The sequence below is a fragment of the Callithrix jacchus genome, chromosome 4 (assembly GCF_049354715.1).
Source record: "Callithrix jacchus isolate 240 chromosome 4, calJac240_pri, whole genome shotgun sequence".
In the NCBI taxonomy this organism is placed as follows: Eukaryota; Metazoa; Chordata; class Mammalia; order Primates; family Cebidae; genus Callithrix; species Callithrix jacchus.
In genome coordinates, this window is record NC_133505.1 from 48020201 (window position 1) to 48038828 (window position 18628).

At 37.2% G+C, this 18628-nt stretch overlaps 1 protein-coding gene across 7 annotated transcripts in view; it reads right to left on the reverse strand.

The window, feature by feature from the left end:
- Positions 1-18628, reverse strand: part of KIF6 (kinesin family member 6) — a 412611-nt gene that overhangs the window by 273074 nt on the left and 120909 nt on the right. For all 7 annotated transcript variants that reach the window (XR_013534802.1, XR_013534801.1, XM_035295546.3 and 4 more), the window contains one exon: positions 15651-15780. Coding sequence is in view for 5 of the 7 variants with exons in the window: in XM_035295546.3 (XP_035151437.1) it covers positions 15651-15780 (130 nt within the window). In the remaining 2 variants the exon portion in view is untranslated. The remainder of the gene's footprint in view (positions 1-15650; positions 15781-18628) is intronic.

An 18628-nucleotide genomic window follows, 5' to 3' on the forward strand; every position in this document is an offset into this window, starting at 1 on the left:
GAACAAGAAAGAAATTAATCTGATTCAAGATACAAGTGACAAGTTAGCAGTATCATCCTCTGAAACAACAACAACAACAAAATATTCCAAATGAGTATTCATATGAATAAATATGTCCAGATCTCCACCTTTGCAAAATAAGATTTAACCAAAAAAATTCAGTATGGATGCACACATGTGCAGACAGCGTAATATATCTGAATGGAAATTCAACCAGAAATTCTTTCTGTAAATATAAATTCTTGATATACACCAGAGTTGATTTACACCAACTGGCAAAATAAACAGATGTCAAAATCCTGGCATAGTTTTGGTGATAATGATGTATCTAGTGAGTTAAACAGGCTGAAAATTTGACCCATTACTTGTTGCCACAATAACTATGCCCAAACCTGGCCAGTGTGTGATTTTGCCTGCTAAAGTGGATCAGCAAATAACTGTGCACGTAAAACCGCAAACTCAAATTTAGAACCTAAGTTGAGGTGTTTTGGAAGTGACTGTAAGTTATTTGCAGAACTTAAACATGGGTTTCATTTCACTGTCATATTCGCACAACAATAAATCCTACAATACTGTAACAAAAGTCAAACTGACAATCAATATAAACAAATAACATGGAGACTTCTCAACAGCTATCTTCAGCTTCGAAACTGATTCTGAAACCATCATAAAATGTGAACCATTAATGAATATTGGTAGAGTGTACCCATTTCAAAGGAATATGAGATTCACAGAAACTAAAATTGCATATTCTGGAGTCTGTAATTAAAATGCAGTAATATGCTGTAGGAGTCCCTGCCTACAGTTTTGTAACTTCTTATAAATATTTTCTGCATGAAGTAGCAGTTGGTGTCCTCTTAGATAAAAATTTCTTAAACCTCAGAAAACATTCTTTATGTGGAGCTTTTCAAGTGTGATTGGATGTGCTGGTGTCTGCTCTGTGTTTATTTAAGGATGTCTTTATGTCTCATAGGCATGGCCCTAAGTTTGTCCTTTTAAAGGTAAAATTGTATTAAAATGTTTCTGAAACTGCCTAAGAACAGATGGCACCATTTAGGCAGATTCATTCAAAGTTAAGCACACATTTTAAACAAATGTGCTTTTGGCACTAGCGACTGTGCCTGTGGAAAAATTTTAGTGATGATTAATCATCTGCATGCAGAGAGCTTTCAGGTTTCCTATTAGCCTATGTATATCATTGTGTTAGGCAGTACAGAGACAAGAAGGAAAATAAGACCTGGATCTTGCCCTCAAGGAACTTATAATCTAGTCAGGATCTAAAGCCACAACGTGTGAAATGAGAATGAGCATGAAATGAGAAAGGCAAAATGTGCAGTAAAGAAAGTGATCTGTTCTTAGCAATGAACATGCTGATCCTCTAGGTAACATCTGAAAATGCTAACCATTCCTTCATTGTAGGAGCTCTCCACCGTCTGCCCACCACCTGGTTTCTAGGGCCAAATGCTCTCCAGGCACTTTCTCCTTCTCTATCGCCTTTTCCTTTACTCTGCTCTCTTCTTTTCAGTCCCTAAAACTAGGTGTGTCCTAAGATCTGGTGACCATATTTCTTCCGCTTAAAGATTCACCTTCTACAGTTCAAATCCTCATTGCATAGGCTCTGTAGTATAATAAAAGACACCCCAAAAATCTCAGAATTTGGTGTCAGATAATCTGGTTTCCAGTCCTGGTTCTGTCATTAGTGTTAAAAGCTTAAGCAAATTTACATGAAGTAATTTTGATTTTCATGTTTCTAGAATGTCATATGAAGACCTGCTTCGTTGCAGAGTTATATTAAACAGCAACTGAGTTACTGAGTGCTGACGTGATCTGCGAAGTGCAAAAGGTCATATTAGTGTCACTGTTGACATTCACTTCATTCAGATGCCTCCTGTGTCCTTATCCCCTACCTTAATTGTTCTGTATACCAGATTAGAATGTCTAACAGTTTGACTGATCATAGTCATTAAAATGCCTTGCCAGCATCTTGTACACAATGTTCCCAAAACAACAGTATCTCTCTCCCTCTGTGTCCCATGAATGGATATCCAACCCACTATCCTCCTGTTGGATTTCCCTCCACTTCTCTGTATCTACATCAGTAACTAAATATCCTTTACCTGTCACTTAGGTTACTGCAGTCTCTCCCTTCTAGTCTCAGTCCTCTTGTCCCTTCCAATTGTCCTCCACCTCTAAGACAAAGTAGTATTTTTAAAAGGCATAGTTGATTAATGCCAATCCTATCTACATCCCTGAATTAAACTAGCATGCTTCCTAACACTAAATATCTCTATTCCTTTCATCTGGACCTTACGCATCTGTTTATCAAAATCCCTTTTAAATATGGTTCTGGGACTTGAATTGAATATATTATTTCAAAAGTAGCCCAATCACAGCAGAGGACATTGGACATATTACTTCCTGGAACTTGAGCAATCTAAATCTAGTATTGTCAGTAAATAGCATGTCATGTGAAGTGTTACTATACCAGATATGCTCCAGCCTTTACCCATGCTATGGAATTTCTTTGGGACACACACACACACAGACACACACAGACACACACACACTCTCTCTCTCTCTCTCTCTAGTTTACTTCATGACTGCATTTGATTAGTTTTTAGTCAACATTACAATCTATTGGATCTTGATCTTTTTTTCAATTTTGTGCCATCTACAAATGAAAATGTAAGGAATCCAGTGAGCCTAGGTTTTTAAATTTTCACCGCATAAAAGAAAGTCTATTCTCCATTTTCCAAAAAAGAAAACGTGGAAGATAACAAGCTCATATTTTTAATACAAGCCCTAAAAAAGAAACTGATAAAGGATTATTAAATAATGGTCAGTAAGCAATTAAGAGTCAGCATTGATTTTACCTTAAACTAATTTCATTCACTTTTCTGATAGCATTTAAAATTTTATAGATGAAATCAATTCAATTTATTTTTTAAAATCTCTCAAAATATCCTTGGGGATATAAAGAGAAACTGAAGGAATATAAAAGTACTTGGGTTGAAGTCAACTGTACAATACCTGTAACTGTTACCTAACCAGGTGGAGAGCAGAGGTGGTCTGGGGCTGTTGTTGTTCTGCCCTACTGCCCCATGTCTTACACATTGTTTGGATGAGAATATACAAGCTAGAGTCATCACATCTGAAGCCTATGGTTAAAGAAAGGTATTTTTCCTCTTTCTTATCTCCTATGTAGCAAAATCTTACTTCTCACTGAAGGTCCGTTCATCTGAAGGTTACTTCCTACAGAGCCTCTCCATTTCCCTTTTCCTCCCTCCTAGACTTCAAGCTCTTTGAGGACAGGGACTGGGTCTTATGCATCATTGCCTAGCATAACATAGTAGTGTTAAAAAATGTTTGTTAATTTGTTGACTCTTGCTCATTTCTTGTGTTCTGGAATGTTTACAGCATGCTCCATAATGTTTAAAAAATCTTCAAATAATTCTGTGACTACATCTGCAAGCTTTTTAAGTCCATGAAATGTAGTTCATTTGAGTCTAAAAATTAGAACTATTTGAAACAGCTAGATTGACTCAAATCTCCCTAACAATCTTGGGCTTCAGCTATTTGTTGTGCCTGATTCCAGAGCTCCTAATCACTACTCCCTACAATTTCAATTGCCTTTTCTCTTGTCTAGAATGTCCTCTAGCTTGTCACTCAAGTATATCCTTTTCCTACTCTCCAAATAAACCTACTCAAAATTCACTTATCTTCATGAATTCCCTTGGAATATCTCCAGTTGGCATTAGCAATTGTGTTCAAAAAGGACATGTAACATTTGTGCACACGGACAGGCATTAATATCCAAACCCTGGAAGAATCCAAAAAATTGGTTGTTGGAGTTTTACATGTTTGTTACAAAATCCATTTGTAACATTGTTTAAATTGTGTTATCATAATGAACAGCTTGCTGTAGTGTGTAGTGAGGCAGTGGTGTGACCCACCAGCCTTCAGATGAGTGTTTAGTGTCCAGCTCATTTTGTGGCAGTGTAAACAGAATGGCACAGATTGTAAAAAGTGACTAAAAAATGATCCTGACAATGGTGGCTTCAGAATGTTTATATAGAAGGCAATGGTGGCTTCAGAATGTTTATATAGAAGGGTCTTGGAGCAGCAATGCGACTGTGGAGGCAGGGGTGGAAGCTGCTTTGTTAGGACGCTTTACACAACATCAGATGCCTGCACTGAGGACTGGAGAGCAGTGCTAACGCCCCTTCTAGTGCCCTTTATCCCTCTCCCTGTCACTGGCTTGGCTCCCACTCTCAGAAGCTATTTCATATGGTAAAAGACCTCAAATCTCATTGTTTAATAATCCTTTTCTATAGAGGAGGAGATACCTGTTGGCTGAAAGAGAAATTTGAAAATAAATGGTGATGCACTTTTTTTGTGGGGTGTGTGTGTGTGTGTGTGTGTGTGGCCAAGCCATTTTTAGTAATAATTCTGACTTGGGGCAAGAATCAATAAATGAAATACAATTTCTGGGGGTTTACATAATATGTTCTTATGGATATTTGTAAAATTAATTTTTTTCTGCTTTTAATTAAACATGTTTTCAATCACTTCAAAAATGATTGTAGACAAATAGTGCAGGCTTCAATGATTTGAATAACCTCTGTATACCAAATTAAAAGTTTTTACGGTACCTTGAAAGCTTACTTATTTCTTGCCATAACTTACACCTTTTACTCCATTTCTGTGTACCAAAATCTTTTTTTCAACCACTTTGCTCTCTTGGAGTAAAATATCTCAACAGGAATTTCCACTAATCTAGAATAGATCAAATGAAGGAAATCTCTTTTCAACTGAATGGGACATTATAAAGTATATGACTGTGATTCCTTAAAACAAACCAATTAAGAACAACAATAGCAACCACAAGATCTAGAATTCAGCTTTCCACTTCAGTTCTCTTTGTTCGATAACACTTTCTACACTGGCACGCTAACGTTTCTCTGCCCATTTGCTCTATCTGAACTGAAGACTGACAATGCTAACTTCCATGTGGTTTTCTAAATGTTTTCTGGGTTGGTATCTCAGCCTTTCAGGTTAAACCTCACCTTTAATGAAGAATTAATCGTTAAATCTCACCCTTAATGAAGAATTACCTAATCCATTCTCATTGGTTAAGTGATTCTTTTTGTTCTTCCCATATTAAATGAATTGAATTAGGAAGCCTGCCATGCCCTTGAGTACTCTAACTCAGCCTGGAAAAGTGAGACCTCACCAAACCTAGTGGTTTAGCACATGACCCTACAAACTCCTACCTCAATCTTTTCAGTTGTTTCAGAACACACTGCTTAGCAACAAAATATTCCTGAGTGGATATCCCTCTACTGAAATTAATGATCCTAAACTTCTCATTTTTCTTTCTGACTTTTCTCTTTATAAGACACCTGGCTTTTAGAAATGTAGTTGAAATGATTTTCCCCAGTTGCAGGATTCTAGGTCTTTTTCTTATCCAGCATATTGTCAAAGTAGTTTTGTAAAAGAGAAAGAGACTAGACACATCAATTTTATTTAAAATTTAAAAACAAACTTTGAAGCAATCTGGAGCATATAAGAAGAATGTTCTAATAATTATGATTCACCTTTATGAGAAGAATAGGTCTAGTATGTTTTATTATGTATCCCTCCTAACAAGTCTGGAATCAATTTGATGAATTTTGATTTTCACAACCTTGAAGATCTATTAGCTGACTCAGAAATTTTAGGGAAACAATGTCAGAATTTGTCGTTCTGTTGAAGCTTCCTCTGTGGGTGTCAGGATTCAGATTACTGCCCTATGGGCCATTTCCCCAGGATTTGGCAAATCAAAGTCAAACAAATTTATATCAAAATCTAAGTCTGCTAAATGGTGGTACATATGGGAAACTGAGAAGGAATTTTACCTGTATCTTTAATAGGAACTACATTCAATTATCATTCCTACATATCATCCTTGAGTTGGATAGCATCATATCCTCCACCAGCATTAAGGTTTGCTCTCTAAACAATGAAAATTATATAACCCAAAATGTCTGTGCAACCCCTTGCTGTATTTTTTACTTGATTGCAAAAGGAATTATAAGCTAAATTTAGCCATCAAAACAGTAACTTATTATAGTTGTCTTCTCTGTCCATTTTTCATCTTTTAAATTGTTTGAATTTCTTTTTTCTCTTCCTATTAAAATTCAGCCTTTTCTTAAAAATTTCCAAGTCTGACCATTCACATAAGTGGAATAATAATATTATGGGGCTGAAAGGGATAACAATCCTAAGAATTTTTAGCAGTTTATTTAAACTTTTTTTATTTTTTGAGACAGTCTTGTTCTGTCACCTGAACCAGAGTGTAGTGGTGCAATCTTGGCTCATGCAACCTCTGCTCCCAGGTTCAAGCAATTCTCCTATCTCAGCCTCCCGAGCAGCTGGGACTACAGGCACCCATCACCATGCCTGGGTTATTTTCGTATTTTTAGGTGAGATGGGGTTTCACCATATTAATCAGGATGGTCTTGAACTCCTGACTTCAGGTGATTCACCCACCTTGGCCTTCCAAAGTGCTGGGATTAGGCATGAACCATCATGCCCAGCCTCAAACTGTCTTTTTTATATATACTACATACCTTGGGATTATTGACAAGCTGAAACTAACTTTTACTATCCTGTGTATAAACAACTGGGACATAGATCATAATAAACACAGCAGGGAGAATTTAGATATGCATTTGTATAATTTTGTTCTTATGAAAGAAATGTATCCCTTGAAACTTTATTGTGATGGCTCTCAATGCAATCTTAGAGTCTGGACAGTAACAGACACAAATTTTAGGACAATGTCACTCAGAGTAAAGATGCTGAAGAAAGAACTCTAGAAGCACAAATGTCCAGTATTAGGCCCAACAACCTATTTTATTTTCATTCACAGTTGACTTGCGTTTTCTGACAGGATACCCTTAAGGCTTTCTTTAGCTTTGGAATTGAGTCACTCCAATAGAGAATGTCTTAGAATTGAGCTCTTCCAATTTTTTCAGTTATGCCCTTTTCATCTGCAGATTCAAGCAATTCCAAGTTTCAGAAAACTTTTCTCTAGTTTTTCTGTTGCCTTTGTTCTCTCCTCTTCTTCAGGGTTTCTAACTGTGCATCATTGGGTGCTCCTTTGTCTCTTTCTAGATACCACCTTCTCTCATTAATTTTTATAACCTTAGTTATTTTTCAGTCATATTTCTTCCTCTTTTTTCCTCTTCCTCCTCCTCCTTCTCCTGTACCTTCTCTTCCTCTTCCTCTTCCTCCTTCCTTTTGGCTTCTAATAGCATTTTCATCTCCTTAATGGCTTTTTCTCTTTTATTTATTTTCTAAGTTTTTCAAGTTTGCTTTTCTTTGCCTTGTCTTATAATCTTTTTCTTTGGGCTCTTCTATAATTTTGAGCTATTTTTTTAAAGCAAAGATTGTCTTTAAATAGCATATTTAAGATTATGAAGAACAAGCCCTGTGCTCTCTGATTTAATCAGCCTTCAGATGGATGTTCCTTAGCCCTGACACCTATTCTCTCTATATGAATAGGGTGTGGGATGTTTTCTTTCTGGTAATTTTATCTTTGAACATGACTATCCCTTTGCTAAAGAGTAGCCTAGGGGATAGGTGAGGAAATATTCACATTAGGTTTATGTCCTGAATACTTTTACATTACATCTGTTATGTCTTTAGCCTTAAGAACATAAACTTTCCTCAATATTTCATACTAATAGGTCTGCGATGGCTCATAGTTAAGCCCCTTAAATCACAAACTCCCTGAACCCCACTCACCAAAGGCTATCTTCCTTAGCAGGATCCTACATCACTAATCATAAAAATGGCTAGTATTTAAGGTTTCTCCTTTGGATCCACTTTCAATAGTTAGAGTGAATATTATATAATATTCCCAGATTCTTCCTCCATACTTGTCTGTGTTTCAGATCTCATCACTCTAACCAAAAGATCATTGGATTTGCATTTGAGAATTGTGACCCTTTCTTTAAACAGAAACTCTATCTTGCCTGAGGTTGGAGGACATATGTGTTGGCTCTCAGCACCCTCTCTCACCATAATTCAATTCATAGTATTTGGCAGGTTTTCTCACAGTTTGAGGTTATGGCTATTTCCTTGTTTCACTGAAGATGGATTTTTTTCTCCTCTCTTTCTCATTTTTTGTTGCTATTGTTGGTGAATGTCAATAATACTGAATAGAGTAAAAGTGACTATCATATGCTATGTTTAATTAGAGATGAGAACTTCAAAGATCAGAAGAAACCCTGGGACTAAATTTTATAGCCAAAACACTTTCTTTTAATAATGTATATGGTGTATATAAATCTTAAAATTCTAATAATAGCTGTTCCATACCACTTCATTTATTTTAATCAGTGTTTTAGATCAAATCTCATGGTTCATGTAATACCACTAAATCGGGTTAGAGCAAAATGCAAACTATGTTATAACACAGAAGTGCTATTTAAAGAACAGTATATTTCTCATGTATCTCATATATAAAATATGAGAATAAGAAAGAAATGCTTGTCACATAGGAAGTGCTCAAAATTTAAGTTTCTTTTTTCTTCTATAACTAGTAAGTATATGTATGAGAAGAGGTTAGAATTGTCAACGTGTCTTTTACTAAGGCTTCTAGCTACTTATCGGGCCTAATAAGAAGAAAATGCTGTTCTTATTTATTTGAGGTGGGCTCACGCTATGTTGCCCAGGCTGGCCTCAAACTCCTGGACTCAAGCAATCCTCCTGCCTCAGCCTCCTGAGTAGCTGGAATTAAAAGTGAGCACCAGTGCGCCTGGCTAAATATGCTGTTCTTATTGCAATAAGATCAAGGCCAAAATGTAGTTTGCCTGTTGTGTATTTTGCTCTAACCAGGTTCACAAATTTTATAAGAAACTTGCTAATGACATGTAACTAACATATCTTTCAAACAAAAATTTGTGAGGATGTGTTAGTCAGTATCCATTTAATGATTTTGGAACACTAATTGCAACCAAAATCCTCTTGTTTTCCACACACGCCACCCAAGGAGGCTGGGACTTAAATTTGTGTTAACAAACACAATCACATAATAAAGCTACTTCTTCCTTCCTGCCTTATACTCATGTTATTAGACAACATGTCCAAGAACAGCTGTTCATGTAACTCGCATAAACCCATTAACCCCCACTCACACCCTGTCTCCCAACTGTTTGCACTTCTGCAAGGTCATACAACTTACTCCAAAAGTTTGCTAATGTGCAAAGCCTGAGAGCTTACAAAGCACATCAACACAACTCAGATAAATCTAGTACAGATGCTCCTCGATTTACGACGTGGGGTTATGTCCAAACGAACCCATCGTAAATAAAAAATACCATAAGTTGAAAATGCATTTAATACACCTAACCTACTGAACATCATGACTTAGCCTAACCTACCTTCAATGTATGTGGAACACTTATATTAGCCTACAGCTGGGCAAAATCATCTAGCACAAACCCTATTTTATAATAGTGTTGAATATCTCATATAATTTATTGAAGACTGTACTGAAAGTGAAAAACAAAATCATTGTATGAGAACTCGAAGTACACTTTCTATCGAATACATATCATTTTCACACCATTGTAAAGCTGAAAAATTGTAAGTTGGGGAGCATCTGTATGTCTTGTATTTCAAGCAAAGAATTGGGTATAAAGACCTCTAATCTTAACTCTTGGGGAAATTATTTATAAATCCCATAAACTTTGTTGATAGGCTAATTATTTGAAAAGTAACCTCTTTCAAAAGATTTGAAGTATCTCTCTCTCTCTCTCTCTCTCACACACACACACACACACACACACACACACACACAAGGTTGAAGTCATCTGTGATGTTCTCTGTACTCACTAATAAGCAAATTGTACCATAAAATCACTTTCAATTCTGGGCCTGAGATTGTAAGTCTTATTGCCTAAAATCACCAAGTCTTCCTCTGTGAATTCCACAAAATAATTAATAACTGATGACCTACTAGTTGCCAGGTGCTGAGAGAACAGAGATGAACAGGACAAAAGTCTTGTCTTTAAATAGCTGCCAGCTATTAACTCTAGGGCCTGTCCAAATGTTATTTAATTCAATTGTTTCTATATCCCTAGAAGGTGGGTATTATTACACCCATTTTACAGGTTAGAAAATACAGTTCAGACCAGTTAAGTAACTTGCCCACTAGACCAGTTAAGTGGCATATATTTGGCAAAAGGTAGAGCCAGGGGTAGAAAAGAAGGCCCCCATAGCTCTTCAGTACTACCTGGTGGGAATAGGGGGAGACAGTGGAAACAACCACAGAGTAGAACCAACACTGACTGGAGGAAGTCACCTCATCATTCACATGGGAGAGGAAGTCAGGTGGAAAGCAAGCAAGCTGCACACCATCCAGGGGACCCTGGACTTTCCCAACGTTTGCACAGAGTGTTCCTTTCTCACCAAAGGTCCCCTTCAAGCAGTTTCACAGCAAATGTTTTATGCCAGATACAGCATATTATTGCTCCAGAATATATCCAGGTCAATAACAACACTAGGTAATACCTATGTAAGAAATTATATGCCAGGCCACTCAGACACAGTATTCGCTTCCTATAGTTGCTATTATACAGTACAACAAACTGGTGAACAGGATAAAGTTCCTGCCCTCCGGGGGTCAACAAATCAATCAGACCTAGCCTAACACTCCAAGAGAAAAACAAATAGAAGACATGAACAAAAACAGAAATGTAATGGCCAATAAAGATATAAAATAATTTGGTAATCAAAATGCAAATTAAAACAAGATTTCTTTTTTTGTCTACAAAATCGGCAGAATTTTCAAATGTTGTGGGGTTGACAAGGGTGTAGAATATAGACCTGCTTGTTTTTCTATCTCTGGGAGTTGGTTTCAACCAGCTTTCTTTTCTTTTTTTTTTTTTATTATACTTTAAGTTCTGGGGTACATGTGCAGATCTTGCAGGATTGTTGCATAGGTACACACATGCCATGGTAGTTTGCAGCCTCCACCCCCCCAGTCATATACACCAGGCATTTCTCCCAGTGCTATTCCTCCCCAACCTCCCCACACCCCCGCGATCTCTCCCCTAGTCCCCCACCCTGCAACAGACCCCAGTGTGTGATGTTCCCCTCCCTGTGTCCATGTGTTCTCATTGTTCAACACCTGCCTATGAGTGACAACATGCAGTCTTTGGTTTTCTGTTCTTGTGTCAGTTTGCTGAGAATGATGGTTTCCAGATTCATCCATGTCCCTACAAAGTACATGAACTCATCCTTTTTTATGGCTGCATAGTGTATATGTGCCACATTTTCTTTGTCCCATCTATCATTGATGGGCATTTGGGTTGGTTCCAGGTCTTTGCTATTGTAAACAGTGCCACAATGAACATTCATGAGCATGTGTCTTTATAATAGAATGATTTATAATCCTTTGGTATATACCCAGTAATGGGATTGCTAGGTGAAATAGTATTTCTATTTATAGATCCTTGAGGAATCGCCATACTTTCTTCCGCAATGGTTGAACCAATTTGCACTCCCACCAACAGTGTAAAAGTGTTCCTATTTCTCCACATCCTCTCCAGCATCTGTTGTCTCCAGACTTTTTAATGATCGCCATTCTAATAGACTGCTAGCCAGACTAACAAAAAAGAAAAAAGAAAAGAATCGAATAGATGCAATACAAAATGATAAAGGGGATATCACCACCAATTCCCCAGAAATACAAACTACTACCACAGATTACTACAAACAACTCTATGCACATAAGCCAGTAAATATACAAGAAATGGATAAATTCCTGGACACTTACACTCTCCCAAGACTAAACCAGGAAGAAGTGGAATCCCTGAATAGACCAATAACAAGGTCTGAAGTTAAGGCAGCAATTAATAGCCTACTATCCAAAAAAAATCCAGGTTCAATCAGCTTTCTCAAGGGTAAAGCCCAGACTGCTCCCAAATGTAGCCTAAACACATTTAAAATGTTAGAATGCACATTCCTGGGCTCCATGAAAGAGATTCTGAATCCATCAACCAGAAATGTAATCTAAGAAATTGCATCATTTGACTACCATATGATATTGTAATACAGGTTTCCCTAGGACCATACTTGGGCACAGAGTGCCCTAGACCATGGGTAGGACTATGCCTTCAAGGTAGGGGCAAGTGGTCCTGTTTATGGCACTATGCGTGGCCTGATCATCAAATGAAGACTGCTTTGTTCAATTACATTTGATGAATTGATGGAAATATTTCAACTATAAGACAAAACAGTATCAAGTTACACTCGCTACTGGTGGACTTGGATGTTGGGTCACACGTAGTTCAGCTTTTATAATATTTATTCTCTTTGGCCCAGCAATTCAACTTTAAAAAAAAATTTATCCTAGGGACATAATCAGGTTTTATTCAAAACATTGGTAGGATTGCTGAAATTACTTAAGAGTTCTGAATAAATAGAAGAGGCTGAAGCTGCTCTTAATAACTTTTCCTTAAAATGCTGGCTATGGGTAAAGAACATGAAAGGAAAGAGCACTGCACTTTGTGTCCCACATATTCAGACTTTGTTTTGCAAATGTTTTCTGGTTACCACGGCAACTTCTGGATTCCTCTGTGTAAATGGGAAACGGGGAACTTCGTTTTTTTAAAAAAATGATTAGTTTGTTCTTTTTATCCTGGTAAGCTTGTCCTGTGCTGACAAATTGCATTCTGACAGTTAGTTTGTAATCCAAAACATGCTTTTTTGGAGACTTTGAATAATAAAGAATTTCCAGGGGTTGATAGTTATTCTTCATTTATAGTTCTATGTATTTGCTTTCACTGCATTCAAGATATAAACTAATGTGCTAAGTACTGGATATACTTTAAAATAATTTAGAAATATATCATCACTTGAAACATTTGACAGATGTCGATTTGATTACTACACTCATGAAATTGGCATAAGGAAAGAGTGGAAGTTTCTGAGTCAGTCAGACACGGAGCTGAGTCCTGACTCTACTACTCAGCAGTGTGTGGCCTTGGGCAAGTAATCTAACTCTGTGAGCCTCAGTTTTCATCTATAAAATAAGAATCAGAAAGGATATATATATATATATATATATATACATATATATATATATGAAACATGTCTACAACAATGGCTTATACTAAGCAGGTTCTCATTATAACATGGTAATTATTATTACCAAAGAAAAGATAAAAGCAAGCACAAAAACAATCAAAACCTACTAGACTTGTTTTTTTTTTAGACAGAGTCTTGCTCTGTCACCAGGCAGCAGGCTGGAGTGCAGTGGCGCAATCTCCGCTTGCTGTAATTTCCGCCTCCTGGGTTCAAGCAATTCTCCTGCCTCAGCCTCCCAAGTAGAAATCAGGCTTTATATAGGAAAACTAAAAAATTAAACAAAAATTAATGCACAACCAGCATCATTAGGATTGGGCTTCTTCAGGTTTCAGCTATTTATAATATTAGATACTCACTAGTAAGTAATAGGAAAAGACCTGGAATTCTGGCAAGGCGTGCTGGCTCATGACTGTAATTCCAGCATTTGGGAGACTGAAGTGGGCAGACCACTTGAGGTCAGGAATTCCAGACCAGCCTGGCTAACATTGCAAAACCCCGTCTCTACCAAAAATACAAAAAAATTAGCCAGGTGTGGTGGGACACGACGTAGTCCCAGTTACTCGGGAGGCTGAGGCACAAGAATGGCTTGAATCCGGGAGGTGGAGGTTTCAGTGAGCCGTCACACCACGGCACTTCAGCTTAGGCAACAGAGCAACACTTTGTCTCAAAAAATTTAAAAAATAAAATAAAAAATAAAAAGACTTGGAATTTTGTAAGGTGGTAAGACAGGAAAGTTTCATGAAAGAAGTTCCTTAAAACATTGTAAAACCACAGCCTGAAACCCTGTAGTTAGCTAAAGTTCATGCATAACTTTGAAAGAGCAAATGGCTAAGCTTTTAAACTACTGATGGTCATGGTAGAACAGGTTAAGGACGTTTCCATAACCCATTGAGGATGAGGGAAAGTAACCAGCAAGGATGAGGCCTGTAATTCTGTAAGGATGGATCACCTCTGAAAGAGAGTCAGTTAGCATTGAGGCAGCAACAGGTTCCTCTACTTGTTTTATGAATCTATCTGGTCTCTTTTTCATAACCATTTGTGGACAGGACCCAAATCTATTCTGTATTTTCTGTTTCGCTGTTTATTAAACTATATATGGAGGAACAGGATTTAGTGGAGCATGCTAAATCTTTTGTCATTATATGCTCTAATTCTTATTCAACCTTTTTTCCTTGATCTTCAATTATTCTGACAAATAAGAGCATCACAAATGATCAAATGGGGAAAACATTGGAGTACTGAGCACAGATACAAAATATTGTAAAGCAAAAAAAAAAGTATTCTGATATTTAAAACTATGTGAATGTTGTTTCAAACAAAAATAACAGTTTAAGAGTCCTTAAATCCATACGCGTGGCACATAAACTCAATGTAAGTTAGCTAGTGTATTGAAAAGTATTGACAAAGAACTAGTAAACGACTGCCACAACAGCAAAAACTAAGGGCCCAAAATAATAACAGATCTCAATGCCATGCCTTCACTATCTGAATTTGGTTTGTATTGGTTTATCTCGCCTCTGAGGTGGGATATTCCAGAGGGCAGACGTGGGGCTGAATAAAAGGTACCTTGCTGGAGATTTTCCTTGGACTACTTAACCTTTCAGATTACCACCCTCACCTAATACTTGTTATCAGAGACAAGGTAAAATGTAGAACTCTGGGAGCATGGTTTAGAAAGAAAATGCCAGTGATAACAGCAGGCTGTTCATCTGAGGAACTGTTCCCACACCATCAGCACCACTACCAAGCCATTCCTTTCACCACCGTGTAGCTGGATGAGAGCTTCATAACCTTCCATCCGCAATCAGAAACCAGCTACAATTTGGGCCCCTGAGGAAGCCGGGTCAATCCTAGCTCCTGCATAGAATTCTCAGATAAAATAGGAACTCAGTTAAATTTGAATGTCAGATTAACAATGAATAATTTCTAATGTAAGTATGTTCCAAATATTGCACTGACACGACGGTGGTGTTCCCAGGTACGCCAACAATAGCTGCAAATTCACAGAGTACTTCTTATGTTCAGTGCATTGTTCTAAGTACTTTATACGTATTAACCCACTAACTAAATGAAAATATATTGATACATAAACACATGCCAACATTTGGATGATTTCAGGTTAGGAAAAATGAACTGAGTATTTTTAAATTTTAGAAAATATAAAAAACTTCCTATAATTAAGACATGTAATAAGTTGTCATTAATTTACAAACCAATTTGTATAAAACCTAAAAATATAAAAATACACTAAAATAGAAAAAGCAGTGAATTGAGAATCCAGAGGTCTCAATTTCTGTTCCTGCTCATTAGCTAGCTGGGTGACCTAGGAAAAGTCTCCTCACTTCTCTAGATCTGGGCTTCTTTACCTGCATGTAAGATTTGAATTAGATTATTTTTAAGGTTAGTGTTGCCCCTAAATTTCTGCTATATATTTTTTTCTCCACCTTGGTTTCAGATACTATATCTTACAATGTTGGAAAAATAGCTTGCAGAGGGAAGTTCATTACCTCTGCAATCATTCGGTTGGTGTCTCCTAAAAAGAGCAAATTCAGAGCTTCTTCCTCTGTGGTTGCCTGATGAAGAGATAAGTTTTTCAGGTGAATGTTCTGATCAGGGTCCTCCAATATTGTCACTTTCCTAGGAAAATGGGAAGCAAGAAAACAAGGTACTGCTGAGAATGAAAAGAACTTGAAGTCTTCCCTACAGGCTTTTAAAAAGCTGTACAGTATGACGTCTTGAACTTTTAAAACGAAGTAACACACAAGATACCAGACAGCACTGGATTAGAATCAAACACTGACATTCCCTTGACAGTACATCAAATAGCTTTGAGACTGAAAAATATATTACAAGCTCCAGATTTAAAGCCACCTGCCATTGTAATAATCAGATCGCTAAATCATCTTACAATGCATATTCTTATAAAATTAAAAATGCAAACACATAATGAATTTCTACCTACATATAAGGAAACTAGGCCATATTTTTTCTGTGTCATAATTCAGCTTATTACATAGGCAGTAAACTCATTCCTTTGTTCAATTTCATATCACTTTCAATTTGCATGATATTTCCAACTGGTTCACTTACCAACTTAAACATGATGAAAACTGAGGCAACTGTCATCCTTCTAGGAGTTATTCTCCTATCGAGTGTTCTCATCAAGGTGAATACAAATTTTTCAAGAAGTCTTACAATAAAGATTTAGCTTGCCATTATTATTTCAATGGCTGTCAAATCCGTTTCTTGATCCATTTTCATTTACAACATACCTTTTCCTTCCATGACATCCTTTTAGTCAGAGCCTTAGATCTGGAATTATATTCATCCATTACAACTACCTTAATGGGCATCCTGATGCCAACACTGTTTCCTTCCAGGTGAATCCTAACCTAACCCTGTTTCCAGAGTTGGTTTGTCAATACTCTCCCTAAAGTCCTTTCAGGACTTTCTGCTAAACTCCTCATATTCTGCTTCACAGGCCTGCAGATTTGAGCCATAAATTTACTAAAGAAAGTTCCTTTCTACATCTTAAATTTTGCCTTCTTGATTTTCTTAAGAATGGTTAAGGAAAGGAAATCTTATTATTCACAAGTGTTGCCAAAGAGTATCGCAGGTACAGGTATCTTCACTTGTTTAAAACATCTGGAATTGATGACATCGAGTAAATGTTGGCATCATCCAGCACTATTTTTTCTTTAAAAGAAAAGCTAGCAGATAAACGTGTGTCACTTTCTTTTTCACAGAAACTTATTTAGCTATCTTAAAAATGAAGATTTTGCAAGTGTCATAATTGTTTTCATCTTTCCCTTTTGTAAGAAAGTTATCTGGACTTTCATATGTAATTTGTGGGCACTTAAAATCCTAATGGCAGGAAGAAAATGTAGCTCTACCAGCACATCTGTGACCAATATGTCACTAATAATGTACTCCTTTGCCAAGTTTTAGACTCCTTTTTGTTTCCTTCAACAATACCAGCAAAAATGGAAAAAGATCTTTCTCTTAATGAAAACAAGTGTAATTTATTTATTTTTCAACAAGACTCTTAAGTGAGCTTATTAAAAATGCTTGGAAAAGAGAAAGGCATTTGAATTGAATTGAATTGAAATGGATGAGTTGTATTCTAATTTTAAAAACTCCCTTTATTCCTTAAACTTTATTTCCACCTGATTTTTCTGAAGTGCTCGAGAAGGTTTGGCTAAATTAAAAACCTAGAGACACAGAAGTAATGATTCTTCCTAAACCCACAGATTCTGAGGCTCATAGGTGAAAGAAGTTAAGCAATATTGGAAGATAAAGTAACAAAATAAATAATGAGATCGTATATTAAAAGTGGGAAAAGGGCCAGGTGCAGTGGCTCATGCTTGTCATCCCAGAACTTTGGACACTGAGGTGGGAGGATGGCTTGAAGCCAGGAGTTCAATACCAGCCTGGGCAACAAAGCAAAACCCTGTCTCTACAAAAAATAAAAAATAAAATTAGTTGGACATGGTGGTGTATGTATAGGCTCAACTACTCTGGGTGCTGCGGCAGAAGGAGAGCTTGAGCCCAGGAATTCAAGCCTGCGGTCAGCTATGATTGTACCACTGCCCTCCAGTCTGAGAGACAGAGGGAGGCCTTTGTCTCTAAAAAATTAAAAAGAAAGAAAAAGTGAGAAAAGAAGAGAGTTCTGCCTTCACCAGCATGAAGTCAAAAATGAATTCTCGAAATTTTGAGGCAAAGTCACCTATGATACTCTTGGAAAGACCAAGACAGGCACAATAGGGACAGACACAAAAGGGAGACATGGAGTAGCAGGAAGCAATTCAAGGGTGGTGCATATACTCACTGGTCACTAAATGTATGTCAGGCACTTGTCTTATTTCATTCAATCCAGGTATTCTCAAAAGGAACTATCTGTGGATACATACCCCCTCCCCCACTCATCCCACTTTCCCTTGACCCCTATACACACCACTGCTGCTTAGGTCCCATCGTAAGAGATTCTGATTTGATTAGTCCAGGGTATGGTCTGGGTATTAGAATTTGTAACAGTCCCAGGTGATTCTAGTGTGAGGCCAAGGGCGAGAGCCAATGACTTTAATATCCCTTCAGTAGACCCATGGAGAGGAGGTTTCTGATTTCTTATCTTTATTTTCCATCCAGTTCCACTTCATGCCCAGAGGGTAAAGTTACTAATTTTCTTGGTTGTATAATAGCTGAAGACACTGAAGAGTCACATCTACTAAAAGGAAAGGTCATTGAATATTTCAAGAAGACTGTCCTTCCAGGGGAAGTTTCTTTTCTACCACCCTGACCATGCAGCTGGTGGGTATACTAAGTCACACAACATTAACCACACAGTAACTAATGCTCAACTGGGGATTATGGGTCTACCTAAACATCCATAGGGTTTATGTCATTACTGAATCGAAAAATATAAGTGATAGTAAGGACAGTAAGGATACCTATATACCTCATCATTACTTCACTGAAACTGGAAATG